We start from the raw sequence: 17,471 nt of genomic DNA, 5'->3' as shown, positions 1-17,471 counted from the left end.
CAGCTACCTAACAACTGTAACAATGTATTTGAGAGAGAAAAATTGTTAATTGTACAAATGTATTTGTTTTCAATAAACATTGGAGATTAAATATAGTTTACATGTTGTCAACAATCTAATCCAACCTTGTCTGTTTTGCCCCATATTTATGCACATAGCCATGGAATTAGGGGTGCTGAGGGTGCTGCAGCACCCCCTGAAAAATCTCATATTTTTTACAAAAGTAGTGCACTGGGCCTTTACTAGTATTATCGGACCGATATAGACGTCTGTAGTGGGGCAAAACATTTTTTTCAGCATCTCTGCTTTGAGCAAGAAAGGTAGTTGTATAATTAAGAACAGTATCTTGCAGGTTTCAATAGTTGGAATTGTAAGAGTTGTTGCCCTGTCCCTTCCTCTTCTCTGCAATTGTCATTCTAATGGAATCCAAAAAGAGCAATACCCTGTTCTCAAACATTGACATCAAAAGGTGCAAAGTCAAATAAAATATTTTTCTTGATCAAATAACCACTTTTTGTGCAGTATTAATTTAACATCCTTACAAACCACTTAATGTAAATGTATATTACTGTATTGTACCAAGGCTGGTCATCTAGGTTTGTACCTGTAGACTTTCCATAAACATGAAAAAAAATGCACAATACAGTAATTGAGTACATTGAGACATCAAGTGGTTTGTGATGATGTGATATGATAATGTGCCTCAGTTGGTAGAGCATGGCCCTTGCATGCTAGGGTTCTGGGTTTGATTCCCACGGGGGGCCATTATGAAAATGTATGCGCTCACTACATCAAGCAACTATTTTCAGATTACCTGTTTTGTACAGATAATTATCAGACTCAAGATACAAATGCTGGTAAACTCTCAAATACATTTAGTTTTTTCACAAAAGTAGTGCACTGGGCCCTTACTAGTTCTGTATTAGCGGACCAATATACTGGCCAAAAACTTGCAGCACCCCCACCCCAAACGACTTCCCGCAGCTATGATTGGCAACATGTCCATTTTGTTGCTAGAAATAACCAACCCGTCTATTGGGTGGCCCAATTATTTTGCATTTCCTTTTGTTGTGCGTGACCTGACTAAAAACCACAACTTGTATCACACAACCATACCTACCGGCCTTACAAGCTATTCCTTATCTCCATCCTATCCCCAATATGGTCCAGTGTCCTTGTGCTATGATTTTTTAGTTAGATAATAAATACTCTGAACTGGAAACCTTGTCTTCAACTCCTCCTCATTGCAATATCACTCCTCAACCTAGCCTAAGATACAGTCGACTCTAATCCTTATCTTTAACACCAAAGACACATTTTACTGCACCTTTGTTTTGCAAATTCTTTCACAGCCATGTGGGAGGTACAGTAAGGACGGACATTGCAGTGGTTGACTCAAAGGAACTCCAAGATAAGCAGTGACAAACGACAGTAGGCTGTGGAACAGGATATGGCTTTTCTGTGAATCTGGAGATGGAGGCCGATAGATCAGCATCTCATCATCTGTAATCGAGTTGCTGTTCTTGAAGTGTTCTTCTGCCAAGGCCTAGCTGTCCCTGTTCTCTACGAACATGGGGGAAGCCTACATGAGCCATGATGATTATGTAATAGAACACAATTAGTGGGGGATAACGAGGCAATGCACAGCTGTGGGAAGTGAGGATAGCCCACATTTAGTATACTTGAGACTGCATTGCTACTGTTTACAAAAATATATCCTTCATTCAGTAGCACACACACACCATCCAGAGAATTAGACGTTTACAATGATCATTCTATGGTTCTGTGGTTTCATGCACACATACCCACATACCAGCACAGTATCAGGCCAAATTCAGATCACATTGTGTGTTGCTAAATGTGGTGTAAGAGTTCAATGTGTAGCACAGACTCAGTTCCCTTGGGCTGGTCTTGAGACAGTCATAAGACTCAATTACTACACAGAAACCAGAGCTGGATGGACAGAGGAAACAGCTGCATAACTGATAGTTCTACAGCAAACTGTACACTGGGTTAGATATAGAGGACAATGTTCCAGTCACGTAATGTAGTCCAACAGATTTTTACGCAACATAATTTTATTATAATAATTTGGTGGCTGCTTATATTTGTCATGTACAAGTGTGTATTATACACATGTGGTTATTGGAAATGTGTTTTTTTTGCATATCCTTCTCTTCCTGAGAAACCCTCGGAGAGTGGGGTCACGGCCAGGGTCTGCCATTATCAGTGGAGACCATGGAGCAGTTACGGTTAAGTGCCTTGCTCATGGGCACATCGCCAAATGTTTCACCTTATCGGTTGGGGGATTTGCCCACTATCATTAGTAATATCTATGTTGGTCACCAGCCCACTATTTCTCAGGCTTGGGCACACCCAGTTACTGTAAACTGTGCACATGGCATCTGAATAACGTTATCCACATAAACCATTCCTCACTCATCTATACTGCCCTCGTGTGTTGTCACTGGGTAGTACACTTGCAATAGAAACCATAATAAAGGCCTACAATATATGCCAAGTTCAAATCACATTTTATTTGCCACATGCGCCGAATACAACAGGTGCAGACTTTACCATGAAATGCTTACTTATGAGCCCTTTCCTAAAAATGTAGAATTAAAAAGTAAAAACAAATGTGCCGAATTAAAAAGGAAATCGTTGCCAACATACACATCATAGGCCATCATCCAGCCTACATATCAGTCAGTCAGACTTAGCGGTAAGGATCCTTACTAAATCATATTAAGTAGGTGGACTTGAGTAGGGAGAAAATTGTATTTATTTTCCATGGAAAAAATCCTTCTCTTAGCCCCTGTACCTTCCTGTATGAAACTAACTCAATTCAATGGGCTTTATTGGCATGGGAAACATATGTTAACATTGCCAAAGCAAGTGAAGTAGGAAATATACAAAAGTGAAATAAACAATAAAAATGAACAGTAAACATTACACTCACTCACTCACTCTATATGTGTCATAGACTAACGTTACTACGGCCGCTGCCAAGGGGTCTAGGCCTCTGCGTCACAGTTGGTAGTGTGCCTGCTCCATGATTGCACACTGGCTGACTCGCTAGCTTCGTGGTCTGTTTATACCAAAGTCCCATTGGAATCCTCGGCTGCGGTTGAAGCTAACTACATCACATCTCTTGCTGTTTCCCCTTTATCATCATACTATCACATTGGCATCTCACGAGGAAGTGTTCCCTGTTTGCAGATTTGGTTACAATTGACCTATGGCTTGTTTGGATAATAACGTCAGGCATGTTTTGCACCTCTTTGCATCATTCGGTTTATGCGACTTTATCTTTTTTCAATGAATGAGCAGGAACCAATCCTGATATAATGAGTTGACGCATTGCTGATATCAACCACGCCTATATTTTAACCACGCTGGACGTTTTTTCTAATTATATGTGAAGGACTAACTTGCTCTGATTGGTTTATTCTGGAATATTATTTGGGTATTCGGCGCGCAATTGGTTAGATTGTTGATAAGAAGGTGTGTCAGCAAAAAAAATAAAAAATGAACCAACCCCCTTATGTTTTTTAATTTACGTCACCACAATTTTCTGTTGCTACTTGGAGGATTGTAAACATATGTTTTATTGCTAGCTACACAGAAAGCAGACAGCCAAAACGTGAGAGAGAATTTTTGTATTCTGCCTGTATCATACAATTGCTTTGTTTCTCAGTTCTGTGTAATAACTGAACATATATCAGCTGTTTAGTGGTCTGAATTGTTTGCCAACGGTACTGAAGCTAGCTAGCTGTCATAATCATCAACACAAGAGACAGTAAGAAGACAATATAGCAATCGTTACTGCAAAGCTGACATAATGGCATCGTTGGCTGCACACGAGCCGAGTTTAAGCCCAAATTCGATACCAGTCCTCGCAGACGCTCTGATGCCCGCGAGCATTTTCGCTCCGGATGGAGGAGGTTGTGGAGATCATGACGCCGGGGAAGAGTGCTTCGAGGATGGCGACCTCTTCAACGGCGAGGCCGGGGATCTCGGCATTGACTTCACTAACAAGGTAGTTAGCTAGGCCGCGCTAGTCGGGGCTGTTTTTATCATATTCAAATTGGCGTTTATTATGCCTAAACGTGCTGTCATTCTGGCTGCTGTATTGCAAGCTAAGTTAGCTAGTTAGAGGAACGATTGTACTATATACTAATCAATCTAGCTGAATGCCCAGCTTGCTTAAAATGTTATGCAGAATTGCATATCTAAAAGTTCAGAACTATATTTTGTGGCAAAAGTTTGTGGTTTTAAATGTCCTACTGATTCTGTCATCTTACACTTCGGTTGAGCTAACGTAGGCTAATGCAATTAGCATGAGGTTGTAAGTAACAAGAAAATTGAAAAAAAGGTGCGGATCCTTAAGAGGCTTTAGCTAGCCTACCAGATCAGATGTGGTTTGAATGGGTCTTGGAGGTGTTATGGCTGATGTAACTGCTGGCTAGAGAGAGGACACTCCAGCAGCAGTGTGACTCACAAACCACAGCCATGACTTTCTCTTTCTCTGGTTGATGAGTCCCAGTACATACTGTGCCACCACTTGGCCTGATGAAACACAGGGCAATAGGGAAATGGTGTGTGTGTGTCAGAAGGAAGTGTTTCTGACAAATGGGTCAGGCTCAACTTACAGTGCTGAACAATGATCAGTGTGTTGTTGACTGACAGGAAACTCATCTCCCTGCATCTTTGGCCCCCATCCATATCAAGATCAGTATCAACAGAGAGAAATACACTAGAATAACTCTGGTGTCAGACCTGAGAAAGATGCAATACTTCTAGGACTTTTTGGTGTCAATACTACAAAACAAATAGGCTAGGTGTGTGTGTGTATTTTTTATTTAACCTTTATTTAACTAGGCAAATCAGTTAAGGGACGGGGGTTGGGATAAAAAATACATTAAATATAGGACAAAACACAGACAACACTACATAAAGAGAGACCTAAGACAACAACATAGCAAGCCAGCAACACATGACAACACCGCATGCTAGCAACACAACATAACAACAACATGGTAGTAGCACAAAATATGGTTCAAACATTATTGGGCACAGACAACAGCACAAAGGGCAAGAAGGTAGAGACAACCATACATCGCACAAGCAGGCACAACTGTCAGTAAGAGTGTCCATGATTGAGTCTTTGAATGAAGAGATTGAGATTAAACTGTCCAGTTTGAGTGTTTGTTGCAGCTCGTTCAAGTCTCTAGCTGCAGCAAACTGAAAAGAGGAGCGACCCAGGGATGTGTTTACTTTGGGTACCTTTAACAGAATGTGACTGGCAGAACGAGTGTTGTATGTGGAGGATGAAGGCTGCAGTAGGTATCTCAGATAGGGGGGAGTGAGGCCTAAGAGGGTTTTATAAATAAGCGTCAACCAGTGGGTCTTGCAACGGGTATACAGAGATGACCAGTTTACAGAGGAGTATAGAGTGCAGTGATGTCTTATAAGGAGCATTGGTGGCAAATCTGATGGACGAATGGTGAAGCACATCTAGCCGCTCAAGAGCACCCTTACCTGACGATCTATAAATTATGTCTCCGTAATTTATCATGGGAAGGATGGTCATCTGAATCAGGGTTAGTTTGGCAGCTGGGGTGAAAGAGGAGCGATTATGATAGAGGAAACCAAGTCTAGATTTAACTTTAGCCTGCAGCTTTGAGTAATAATGACATTGAGTCATTATTATGAAACCACTGTGATGATTTACAAATCTGCCATCAATGTATGTCTCGAAAAAGCCAAATAAGTTTTCTTCTGATGCAACACACGGTAACAGAAAGCTGTCAGGCAAGTTCACCTGCTTTTGATTGGGCGATTTCTTTTTCCGTGGCTGGGTGCTCTGGGTGGGTAGAGATTTCAGTTTAGGACCAATGGAATGGTCTTAAATGTGCAAACCCCGCCCACCGGGGCCCCGAGTGATGCAAAACAAACTCACTCACTGTTTGGATTAATCTATTTTCACATAAATAGTGGAGCATTCACAACTCTACATGGTCTTTATCAGGCTTCCCTAAGCTGAGAACATTGTATAGAGATTGATTTGGAATGAAAGCATGCTTGTAAGGTAAATCTACAGCCAAATCTGAGTACCCAGATAGTCAAATGTTTTTAGACGAGATGTATAATCTATTTTTCACAAAAATGGTGTAGCATTCACACCTCTACCCAGATTGAGGACAATACAAGACGAATAACCCTATAGCTTTTGATAAGGTACAATTAGGCCTATATCAATGGAAATATGTGTAGGCTTTCCACCATGGCCATGTTATAGGATACCCAGGCCTACATCAACCAAGCAGGAATCTAGATTGTATACATTTTCTGTCTCTCTCCTCCCCTCCCTCGTCAGTTGGCCCTGGTCAGCCCAAATGGAGAGCAGTATGACTCATTACTACGACAACTCCGGGAGAGGATGGACGAGGGTTGTGGGGAGACCATCTACGTTGTTGGGATGGGCTCAGGTAAGTTGGACTCACTCACTCACTCACTCACTTGAGGCTATACAGTATGCACTAATTTGCTCCTACATTCACTAACTCACAGAATCACTCACTCACTGTAGCGAGCGACATTTTACACCTATAAACCTCAACCCCTCACCCCTCATCCCTCTCTATCAGATGGAGGTGACTATGGTCTGGATGAGGGAGACATGGAGGCGTCTGTAGCCACAGTTCAGTCCCTGTGTGAGCAGACAGAGTCAGAGCTGATCCTGCTGAGGGAGCGTATCGAAGTTGGGGGGCAGGTACGCGACTACCTCATCCGCCGACGTGTAGGTGATCAAGACTTCCTGGAGGTCAGGTGAGTTGGGGGAAGGTCAGGGGTCAAAGGCTGACTTGATCAACAATTAGACGTGTTTTGACATTAGACCAGGGCTGACGAGGACAAGCATGTCTCTCAAATGCAATTTAAATTCAAAAAAGCTTTAGGGGATGTTGACATAAAGGGGGAAAATCCAGTGTTGTCAAAGCAACACACGAGCAGTACTCTGTTTTCATCCCTCTTCTCTTCATCTTGATCTGATCTTGTCTCCCAAATGTCAAACCTCTCCTCTCCTCCCCCCCTCTCTCTTTCGCCCTCTCTCTCTTTCTCCCCTTCTCCCCCTCTCTCAGGGTAGCGGTGGTGGGTAACGTGGATGCAGGTAAGAGCACCCTGCTGGGGGTGTTGACCCACGGGGAACTGGACAACGGCAGGGGGTTCGCCCGCCAGAAACTCTTCAGACACAAACACGAAATGGAGAGTGGCAGGACCAGCAGTGTGGGGAATGACATCCTGGGCTTCGACCAGAAGGGACAGGTGAGGGAGATGACATAGGAGGGGCGTATAGGTGACTTAGTGGTGACTTAAGGGTGATGGAGATTACACTGGGATAACATTGACATGAGACTTGAGAGATGACAATGTAAGGCCTGCTTCATTGATCATTTTGTTGATGAATTGGTTTTATAGATGGAGACATGAAGTTGTTGTTGTGTGTAACCCCTCTCTATCTCTGTCCCTGTATCCTAGGTGGTGAATAAGCCAGACAGCCATGGTGGCAGTCTAGACTGGACTAAGATCTGTGAGAGGTCCTCTAAGGTCATCACCTTCATAGACCTAGCTGGACATGAGAAGTATCTCAAGACCACGGTGTTTGGAATGACTGGACACCTGCCTGACTTCTGCATGCTCATGGTGAGTGAGGGGGTAGTGTGTGGGCTTTGGTGCTTTTTCTGACTTTACTATCCATCAACAGCACCACTGATGAATCTTTCACCATTTTCTTTTGCTCTCTCTACCCTCCCCCTTCGCTCTCTCTACCCTCCCCCTTCGCTCTCTCTACCCTCCCCCTTCGCTCTCTCTACCCTCCCCCTTCGCTCTCTCTACCCTCCCCCCTCGCTCTCTCTACCCCCCCTCACTCTCTCTACCCCCCCTCACTCTCTTTACCCCCTCTCCCTGTCCATCTCTCCCGTCCTCTCTGTAGGTGGGCAGTAATGCAGGTATCGTAGGGATGACTAAGGAGCATCTAGGTCTGGCCCTGGCCCTCAATGTGCCTGTGTTCGTAGTGGTCACCAAGATAGACATGTGTCCTGCCAACATCCTACAAGGTCAGTTCCTTTCTTTCTCTTTCTGGGTGCATCTCGAGTCTAAATCTGCTTCCTTTCCTGGACTCCTTCCCCACATCTGCACTGATATGAAATAATTATACAGGTGAAACCATATTCCCTCTACAACACCATACTGCTTTCTCTTAGATTTAGTGATGAGATAAGAGGCCCCCCCCCCCCCTTTTGTTACAATATTGACAGTCATCACAAAACCTGACTTTACTGGTTATGTTATTGTAACAGAGACGTTGAAGCTGCTCCAGAGGTTACTAAAGTCCCCAGGCTGCAGAAAGATCCCTGTTCTGGTCCAAAACAAAGATGACGTCATCGTCACAGCCTCCAACTTCAGCTCTGAGAGGTAACGTTAAGGTTCACACTTTGTAGTCACAATCACACACTCTTTATAAACTGGATTTTGCTTCAATTATAGGGGAACATAATTCAGTGTGTGTGTGTGTTTTGTGTGTGTAGGATGTGTCCAATCTTCCAGATCTCCAATGTGACAGGAGAGAACATGGACCTGCTGAAGATGTTCCTCAACCTGCTGTCTTCTAAAACCTCCTTCAGAGAAGACGAACCTGCAGAGTTCCAGATAGATGACACCTACTCAGTACCGGTTAGTCACACACACAAAGCAGCTGCTACACATGCATATTGATGCCACACACACACACACACACACACACACACACACACACACACACACACCTCTCTAACCATGTTTACCTTCTCTGTCAGGGTGTAGGCACAGTTGTTTCAGGGACTACTTTACGTGGATTGATACGTCTGAATGACACAATGCTGTTAGGCCCAGACCTACTGGGCAGTTTCCTCCCCATTGCAGTCAAATCTATCCACAGGAAGAGGATGCCAGTCAAGGAGGTGAGAGGTGGACAGACTGCCTCCTTCGCCCTCAAAAAGGTATGTTTTCTCTTTAGTGTCCCCTGCTGGAGTTGTTTGGTATTACAACACTTTTCTGATGCATTGATAGATAAATGTTTTGTTGAACTGAATGTTTTTTGCAGTGAATAGGAATCAACACCTCAAGTCTCTCCCCCCTCTCTCCCCTACCTCTCTCCCCCTCCCCTACCTCTCTCCCCCTACCTTCCCTCTCCCTCTCTCTCCCTCCCGCTCCCTCTCTCCCCCCTCCCGCTCCCTCTCTCCCGCTCCCTCTCTCCCCCTCCCGCTCCCTCTCTCCCCCACCACGTTCTCTCTCTACCTCATCCCTCCCTGTCTCCCTCCTTAGATCAAGCGTTCGTCCATAAGGAAAGGCATGGTGATGGTGTCCCCCAGGTTAAACCCACAGGCATCATGGGAGTTTATGGCTGAGATTCTGGTTCTGCACCACCCAACTACGATATCACCCCGCTACCAGGCCATGGGTGAGAAACACACACACACACACACACACACACACACACACACACACACACACACACACACACACACACGCAGCTGTCTCATGTCTGACTATATGTCTCTCCTCTCGTCATTCCTCTTTCTCCCCCTCCGCAGTGCACTGTGGCAGCATCAGGCAGACAGCCACTATCCTGACCATGAACAGAGACTGTCTACGAACAGGGGACAAGGCATCGGTCCATTTCCGCTTCATCAAGACCCCCGAGTACCTCCACACAGACCAGAGACTGGTGTTCAGAGAGGGACGCACCAAGGCTGTGGGCACCATCACCAAGGTCAGGGGTTAGAAAGGGTTTATGAATGGTTGGAAAGGGTTTATGAAGGATCATGCTCATGAAGACCCCAGAGTTCCTCCACATAGACCAGAGAGTAGACTGGTGTTCAGAGGGACACACCAAGGCTGTGGGTAACATCACCAAGGTCAGGACTTAAAGGTTTATAAATGGTTCTGAATGGTTTATGAAAGGTCATAAAGACACCAGAGTACTTCCCTTATGCCTTACTCTTATTGGTGGGTGTTTACAGCTGCTGCAGTCAACCAATAATCTGCCGTCAAACTTCAAACCCCCGCAAATCAAAATGCAGTCTACTAAAAAGGCCCCGTACCGCAGAGAGGAAGGAGCCACGCCAGCCAATGAGGACGAAGCGAGCACAGCCCGACCAGACAGTCCGCACCAATCACAACAACCGGTGAGAGAGAGGAGGAAGTGAAGGAACGATGTGAACGGACTGAAAGGATGGATGGAGCGACTGATGAAGGGAGTGGAGGAGATGGTTAGATGGCGGGTCGAATCGTGAAAGTAATAGTTTCAGGGCAGTTGAATAGGTGTAAGTGTTTAACTTGTGTGTGTGGTGCGTAGGCTTGCCTCTTCACTTGCCTTACTGCTTCTAGAATGTTCTCTTCTGTAGCTGTGTCTGTCTGATCTGCCTAACACCTCTCCTTTCCTACTATTCTTCTCCTCTTCATGTTCACACACCCTACTGTTTCCTTCCTTTTCATTGCTATTCTCATTTACTGATTACTCCACCTGCCACCCTGTCTTTCCTCTCACCCCGTTTCATTCTCTGCATTCTTTTCAATTCCACGTTAATTTGCTCTTCATCCTCTTTGTGCATTACAATGTTACTACATCCTTGATTTGCCCTCCATTCCTCCTCTTTCTCCTCTCTGTGTTGGTGCTTTGCTTGCTTCCTCAGACAGAGGGGGAGGATGACCCTCAGAGTAATGAGGGAAACAAAGAGAGCAAGGTAAACAGAAACAAACAGAGCAAGATAAACAATGGGAACCAGGCAGGTAAACAAAGAATTAGGTCAAATGAGTCATGTAACAATTGAGGTGTGGGAAATGAGTCTTGTCCAGTAACTTCTGTAAATATCCTGAAACAATGCATGCCTCAACTGCTGTGAACCAATCATGAATCTTCTAGAGATGTGTACACGACCTGTAGTTCAGTTTGATAACGTCAGTCTCAGCTGGGTGTGATTTTGAATGGTAACCTCATTGTTAAGCCAGTTGTTTCTATGTTCTCCATCTGTCTGATTGTGATCTGTTCTCTACAGACAAAGTCAGGAGGAGGGAGCAGGAGACGAGGAGGACAGAGACATAAAGGCAAATCAAACCAGAGCAGCTCCACCACAGCAGCCCTGTCATCAGCAGGCACAGGAGGTTCCTAAACTACACCCCTCCCAGCCCCCAAACTACAGTACTTCCTCCATCCACCTGTTTCAGCAGACTACTATCCCCCCCCTTCCCAAAACTACTCCACCACTAACCCCCGTCGAAAAAAATGGGGTCGTAAATGGCCCTGTCCCCACCTCTCTCCCTCTATACCACCCTGCTATCTATCGCCTTATCAAGTGTCTTTATCACTTACACCGGAGAAAGTCTTAAGAGGGACTAGGTGAAAAGCAGCTCCCGAAGGGGAGACACAGCTCTGCGCTTGTAGATGGTTACCTCTGCCTCCTCATCTTAACTCCGATTAGTTTAGAAAGCATCCTTATATTTACAGTATATGAACCTGATATGCCTTCTTTCATTGGGTCTATGGTGAGAATCACTGTAATACTGTGTATAGTTAATCATGGGTCCAAAGTCACAACTATTCCCTTACAGTAGAGTAACCCAGCACTATAGCTCATTGTTTCTCTGTTTAGCAGGCATACTAGGTTCTCTCATTTCCTATTTACCACTAGAATCCCCCAATATGACATAGTGAAGCATGTTTTCTATTTAATTTTATACTAAAATGTGAAGATTAATGAAAGGAAGTAAGGTCACAACTGACATAGTGAATGGTACATTTAGTGGGCCTTCATTATGAGTGTAATATTGTAGATAAGATGTTTTATTGGCCATTTATGGCCATCAGTGAAACCAAAAGGAAACCCAGGGTTTGTCTGACTCACACACTTGTCCTTTCTCATTTGGGAAAAAGTCCATGGCCCGGAAACCGATAAGCGGTTGAGTGTTTGTAGGCGAAATGGAATAATATCCTCCGCTCATCGATAGCCACCTTTCATGGAGGCCAGTGACGTGTATCCTCTTCTCTGAAGAGTCTACAACTATACTACACCCCCTGTGAATCAGCTGTTGTTTTCTGACATGTACACATAGATCATGTCTAGCACAACTAAATGCATTTATCACTGATTTTGGGATCACACCTGTAAATGTCATTTGCCTGAGCAGAGGAGTCATTTCAAACAAGCGCATTGATCCATGTTCCCTCTCATCATTTTTCAGGAGGCGAGAGGAGTTGAAGACCACTTGTCCTGCCTAAAATAAATGATTCCATTTACACTGAAAATAAGGTTTAAGAATATAATGTACACTTGATTAGCAACTGCTTAAACTACACATTGATTGTAATAATAGTTGCAGTACTGTTTGGACCATCACTGTTTGCTTCTGACATTCACCAATAAAAACAGGCTTTATTGATCTCTGATTGGTCAACTGTGGTGTGTACATTAATTTATATTTAAACAGTGAAAACTATAGGGGTTAAGGTTGTGTATAGTTTCAGTGAGGTTAGATATTCTGAGTCTGAACTGATACCATTTGTCTCTGTGCACTATGAAAGAAGTCAATAGGTATGGTAGCATTGTTGAGGAGAAGGAATACAAGTTATTGGGTTAGTTTACCACCATATTCTGATGGTTACACCGCCTTTCATTTAATATCAGAGCACAACAGAGAGATTGGTTTATTTTCTTATGTATATATAGTGTAATATTACTGCAAGGTGATGTGTGAAAGTTGTGGCTTTTCTTCAGTAATTACACACCAAGATGCAAGTTGATGGCGGGTGGACACACCCATTGTAATATGAAGACTGAACTGAAAAATTTACATTTCATAAAACTTCATTTTTGGACACAGTTCTTCCTAGTCAGCACAAAGTGACTACTACAGATACACTGTTTAGTAGCCCACACTTTACAAGGGACAAACCTGGTTTGAGAGTCATTTGGGTGCCATGTTGGCACCAAACATTTGGAGACAATAGTGGACGGAATGCAGAGTAGAATGGGATTGTTGGGTGCCAACACAGATCGACAGGGTGGTTGCGGAGTACGAAACACTTCTCAATCAGCACATCCTACTACAGTACTGGTAGCAGGACACACTTGTGAACACAGGTGCTACTAGGACATCAGATCAGTGCACACTGTAGCAAAACGTTTCACAACGAAAAACATTTTGCAACAAAAAACTAGTTTATGGGACAAATTCAGGTACATTCCTCCCCGTTTGGTTCTTAGTGATACACCCCAGTCCTTGAGTCTGAGGAAATACTTCATATGGCACAGTAGAGGTGACTACTCTGTACCTAAGGAATGCTACAATCAGCACTTTCTGTATGTTCCTAGTCTTCTGCATCAGAAACACTGGTGTGGACAACATACACAGTAGCTTCACCCAAGAACTAAGAGCCATGGTGACAGCCAGGACTATCAACCTTGATTACATGATAATTGCTTCCTCAAAAGACCTCTGATTGGTTAGCAAGCTCAGAGGGTAAATGTAATTAGTTGATAAAGTCTTCAGGTGTCTCAAATGATACCCTGGCCACGTTAAGTTGCCAAATATTGCAGATAGAAATGCCATGAATAGAGCTGATGTTATTCCTATCTGAACATTCCAAAACGTTGCGTCGTGCTGAACACGCCCCCTATAGTGTACTATCCTCAGTAGAAAGGCTTCGGATGCAGTTTAGTTGAGACGAGGAGGGGAAACCACGATGCATATCAATGTGTTTATAGAATGATGATCAAATGTCTGAACAATACAATACTTCCTAGTGAGAGGTAGTGATGGAAACAGTAGTGGGTTCTGACATAGCAGTCAATATGAAAGACACAGAAAGATCACTCTGGTAGACACACAGCATGTGTTGGGCAGGGGAGTTTTTTGCAGGCTTTGGGTGTGTGTGTCTAGCCATCGATGTCCCAGCTGAAGAGATGATGCTTCACCAACATGTCTTGGACTCCTTCCTTCAGTGGCCTCTGATCTTTCTCCTGGAGGGAGGGGAGGGGTGAAAGAAAGAAAGGCTGTTTGTTTAAAGGGAGTGTATAAGGAACAGCAGTTTCTGGGTGCAGTTTAAAATGTCCACAATGGAGGTCAAAGGGTCATTGGGTGAGGTGTGCACATTGGGATGGTTTTCACCAATGTTCACTATTCTACTATCACTAGCCACCACCAGCTACGTTCTCCAACAACTGAACCAGGAACAGCTTGTTGTTTAGATAACTCTAGTTTTCTATTCTAGTCCCTAAACCCATAGTTGAGTAACTAAACCAAATACATTAACCAGAGATCAGAGTTTACCTATGGATCCCAACTAAAGAGGTAATGGTCAACCAACATATCTGCAACCCCTTCTTTGAGAATGGCTGAATTCTGCAAGACCACACACAGGTATGAGTTCACAGGGTGGGTGTGTGTTTTACATTACATTACATACATACGTAACCGATGTGAAATGGCTAGTTAGTTAGCGGTGGTGCGTGCTAATAGCGTTTCAATCAGTGACGTCACTCGCTCTGAGACCTGAAGTGGTTGTTCCCCTCGCGTTGCAAGGGCTGCGGCTTTTGTGGCGCGATGGGTAACGACGCTTCGTGGGTGTCAGTTGTTGATGTGTGCAAGGGTCCCTGGTTCGAGCCCAGGTTGGGGCGAAGAGAGGGACGGAATCTACACTGTTACACATACATGCATGCATACATACATACATACATACATACCTCTTTCTTGGCAGGCAGCTCGCAGTCCTGAGAGAGACTGAAGGCAAACTTTGAGAGAACCCTAAGGAAACATCACCTTTTTAAAACCACACCACCATCCTTTTCACACATACACCATTATATATCCATTTCACTTCATCCTGGCCTCTAAGTCTTTCAAAAATAATCTAGCTGTTAATACGTTTGAATCGCGTGATTTAATCTTGTAATATTCTGCTGCCACTGTCTTGTGTGCATCGCTCTCTCATTCATTCTCACTTGTGATCTCACAGTTTCACTCAAATCTCTCATTTGTTTTATTTCTTAATCATTCGCTCCAATCTCTTTTCATTCTCTCTTAATCTCTCTCGTGGACATCTGTCTCCATTTCTTACCTGAGCTCACACTTGATCTGGACCCATCCTGGGCTGCGTAGGAAGGACCAGGGCTGGTACCACTTCTCTACTGCAGGCATACTGGAACACAACACCTCCAACCACAGGTGTAACACCTGCTCACTGTGGGGTGAGAGAGATGTGGTTAGGGAGTGTTCACTGATAAGAGGGACAGCCAGGATCTCTGAGTGAGAGAATCTGTGTGACTCACTTGAGGCCCACGCAGAGGAGCGAGCGGAACTTGACGTCCATCTGAGCGTGTGCAGAGTCGTGGCTCATATTTACAGACTGCACCGCCTGAAAGAGACAGACGGAGGGCGCTGAAGCATCACTGAAACAAATGCTTATGAACAAAACACTCATCTGTAGCCTAAGGCCTAAGTTTCTAACAGTCGACCTTTACAGCCCATCGGCCCCTACCACTTCCTCATTCCCCCTTTGAAAGCACCTGAAATGCAGATACTAAGTATTATAATTTTTGAAATGGTACATTTTACCCCCTTTATCTCCCCAATTTCATGATATCCAATTGGTAGTTACAGTCTTATCCCATCGCTGCAACTCCCGTACTCGGGAGAGTTGAAGCTCGAGAGCAATGCGTACTCTGAAACACGACCCTGCCAAGCCACACGGCGTGTTGACACACTGCTCTCTTAACTCGGAAGCCAGCCGCACCAATGTGTCGGAGGAAATACCGTACACCTGGCGACTGAAGTCAGTGTGCATACGCCTGGCCCAGGACATCCCGGCCAGCCAAACCCTCCCCTAACCTAGACGACGCTGGGTCAATTGTGCGCAGCCTCATGGGTCTCCCAGAGGTTTGTCAGTGAATTATTGTATAGTCAGTCTAGCCCGGGATTGAACCCGGGTCTGGAGTGACACCTCTAGCACTCAGGAGGCCCAGATACTGTAAATTCAATAGAGAACTAGGTTCCATATTACACAGTTCTTTCAGATCTTGGAGATGGAATGAGGAAGTCTTTAGTGGCAGGAAGTCTTTAGTGGCAGGGTGTGAGGAAGTAAACAGGCTTGTTATAGGATAACATTTACAAGAGGACTCACTCTGTAGAGCAGCTCCTCTGGTGTGAGAACCTTGCCATCCTCGTCTAATCTGGGGGGGGGAGGGGGGGAGAGAGAACTGATGGACTGCACCACACAAATAAAGACAACCGTGTAGGAATCATAGCTGTTCATATGGTACAGAGGTCTGTGTGTGTCTAAGTTACCTGTACGTCTTACACAGCACCAGTCTGGAGTAGACTGAGTTAAAGTCCCTCTCCACCTCTCTACTGGCTGCCTGAGGAGAAAACAGACCAAAGAACAGTCAGGTATAGCACCGACAGACAGACACTGTACCCAACCCTCTGTTTCCTACCTCCTCTATGAAGAGCCAGGGGTGGCAGGGTCCTCCTAGTATGGAGGGTTTCTTCAAACCGTGTTGGAAGATGGCCTTCAGGGCAGGACACAACGTCCCTCTGACCAGGTCTGTCACCGCCTCAGTCACCGAGTCATCACCCGCCAGAGAGTACTGGGGACAGCAGACCAGTTAATACTGACAGTAGTGGGGACAGCAGACCAGTTAATACTGACAGTAGTGGGGACAGCAGACCAGTTGATACTGACAGTAGTGGGGACAGCAGACCAGTTGATACTGACAGTAGTGGGGACAGCAGAGCAGTTAATACTGACAGTACTGGGGACAGCAGACCAGTTGATACTGACAGTAGTGGGGACAGCAGACCAGTTAATACTGACAACACCATACTGACAAACCCATAGTCTGGATATATCCACTAAAAGAGCACTGACAAATTTAAAATCTGTTTTTACTAGACTGACTATACAATAATTCACTGACAAACCTCTTTGCTCCGCTCATCGAGGATTTCTACGAACTTGGCTGGAAACCAACCTTGAGTAAGAGAACAGATCATGAGATGGATGGTTCCCCAGAGTGTTAGGAAAACATGGACTACAACATTCTACAGGACGTGCGGAGGGGAGATTGGGACAGACATTCTACAGGACGTGCGGAGGGGAGATTGGGACAGACATTCTACAGGACGTGCGGAGGGGAGATTGGGACAGACATTCTACAGGACGTGTGGATGGGAGATTGGGATAGAGATGGACATTCTACAGGACGTGTGGAGGGGAGATTGGGATAGAGATGGACATTCTACAGGACGCGTGGAGGGGAGATTGGGACAGAGATGGACATTCTACAGGACGTGTGGAGGGGAGATTGGGATAGAGATGGACATTCAACAGGACGCGTGGAGGGGAGATTGGGACAGAGATGGACATTCTACAGGAC

General features: G+C 44.8%; 2 protein-coding genes across 10 annotated transcripts in view; one reads left to right on the top strand and one right to left on the bottom strand.

Annotated features, from left to right (window-relative positions):
• The first annotated feature begins 3,546 nt into the window (after positions 1 to 3,546).
• Positions 3,547 to 12,484, top strand: gtpb1 (GTP-binding protein 1). 5 transcript variants are annotated; one of them, XM_082971396.1, is made up of 15 exons: positions 3,547 to 4,039; positions 6,380 to 6,491; positions 6,651 to 6,831; positions 7,143 to 7,326; positions 7,540 to 7,704; positions 7,994 to 8,117; positions 8,361 to 8,475; positions 8,589 to 8,733; positions 8,856 to 9,038; positions 9,364 to 9,499; positions 9,633 to 9,811; positions 10,062 to 10,226; positions 10,734 to 10,784; positions 11,097 to 11,145; positions 12,280 to 12,484. In XM_082971396.1, exons 1-15 carry the CDS (start codon positions 3,842 to 3,844, stop codon positions 12,294 to 12,296), a joined length of 2,004 nt encoding a protein of 667 aa, XP_082827522.1. In that variant the 5' UTR covers positions 3,547 to 3,841; the 3' UTR covers positions 12,297 to 12,484.
• A 346-nt stretch (positions 12,485 to 12,830) lies between these two features.
• Positions 12,831 to 17,471, bottom strand: part of LOC106592858 (small G protein signaling modulator 3) — a 46,601-nt gene continuing 41,960 nt past the window's right edge. For all 5 annotated transcript variants that reach the window (XM_045715474.2, XM_045715477.2, XM_045715476.2 and 2 more), the window contains exons 14-21: positions 17,017 to 17,066; positions 16,530 to 16,682; positions 16,381 to 16,451; positions 16,217 to 16,265; positions 15,366 to 15,451; positions 15,155 to 15,277; positions 14,781 to 14,841; positions 12,831 to 14,057 (exon numbers count right to left, since the gene is read on the bottom strand). In XM_045715474.2, coding sequence (XP_045571430.2) covers positions 13,974 to 14,057; positions 14,781 to 14,841; positions 15,155 to 15,277; positions 15,366 to 15,451; positions 16,217 to 16,265; positions 16,381 to 16,451; positions 16,530 to 16,682; positions 17,017 to 17,066 — 677 coding nt within the window. In that variant the 3' untranslated portion in view covers positions 12,831 to 13,973. The remainder of the gene's footprint in view (positions 14,058 to 14,780; positions 14,842 to 15,154; positions 15,278 to 15,365; positions 15,452 to 16,216; positions 16,266 to 16,380; positions 16,452 to 16,529; positions 16,683 to 17,016; positions 17,067 to 17,471) is intronic.

Source organism: Salmo salar, chromosome 03 (genome assembly GCF_965601325.2).
Source record: "Salmo salar chromosome 03, fSalSal1, whole genome shotgun sequence".
Taxonomy (NCBI): domain Eukaryota; kingdom Metazoa; phylum Chordata; class Actinopteri; order Salmoniformes; family Salmonidae; genus Salmo; species Salmo salar.
Note: the sequence above shows the minus strand (reverse complement) of the source record. Positions and strands in the feature narration are given on the sequence as shown.

Coding starts and splice junctions, on each gene's coding strand:
- gtpb1 (XM_082971395.1), top strand. CDS start 3,842: ATGGCATCGTTGGCTGCACACGAGCCGAGTTTAAGCCCAAATTCGATA. Junction 9,500..9,632: donor ACCCCGCTACCAGGCCATGG/GTGAGAAACACA, acceptor CCCCCTCCGCAG/TGCACTGTGGCAGCATCAGG. Junction 10,785..11,096: donor AGGGAAACAAAGAGAGCAAG/GTAAACAGAAAC, acceptor TGTTCTCTACAG/ACAAAGTCAGGAGGAGGGAG.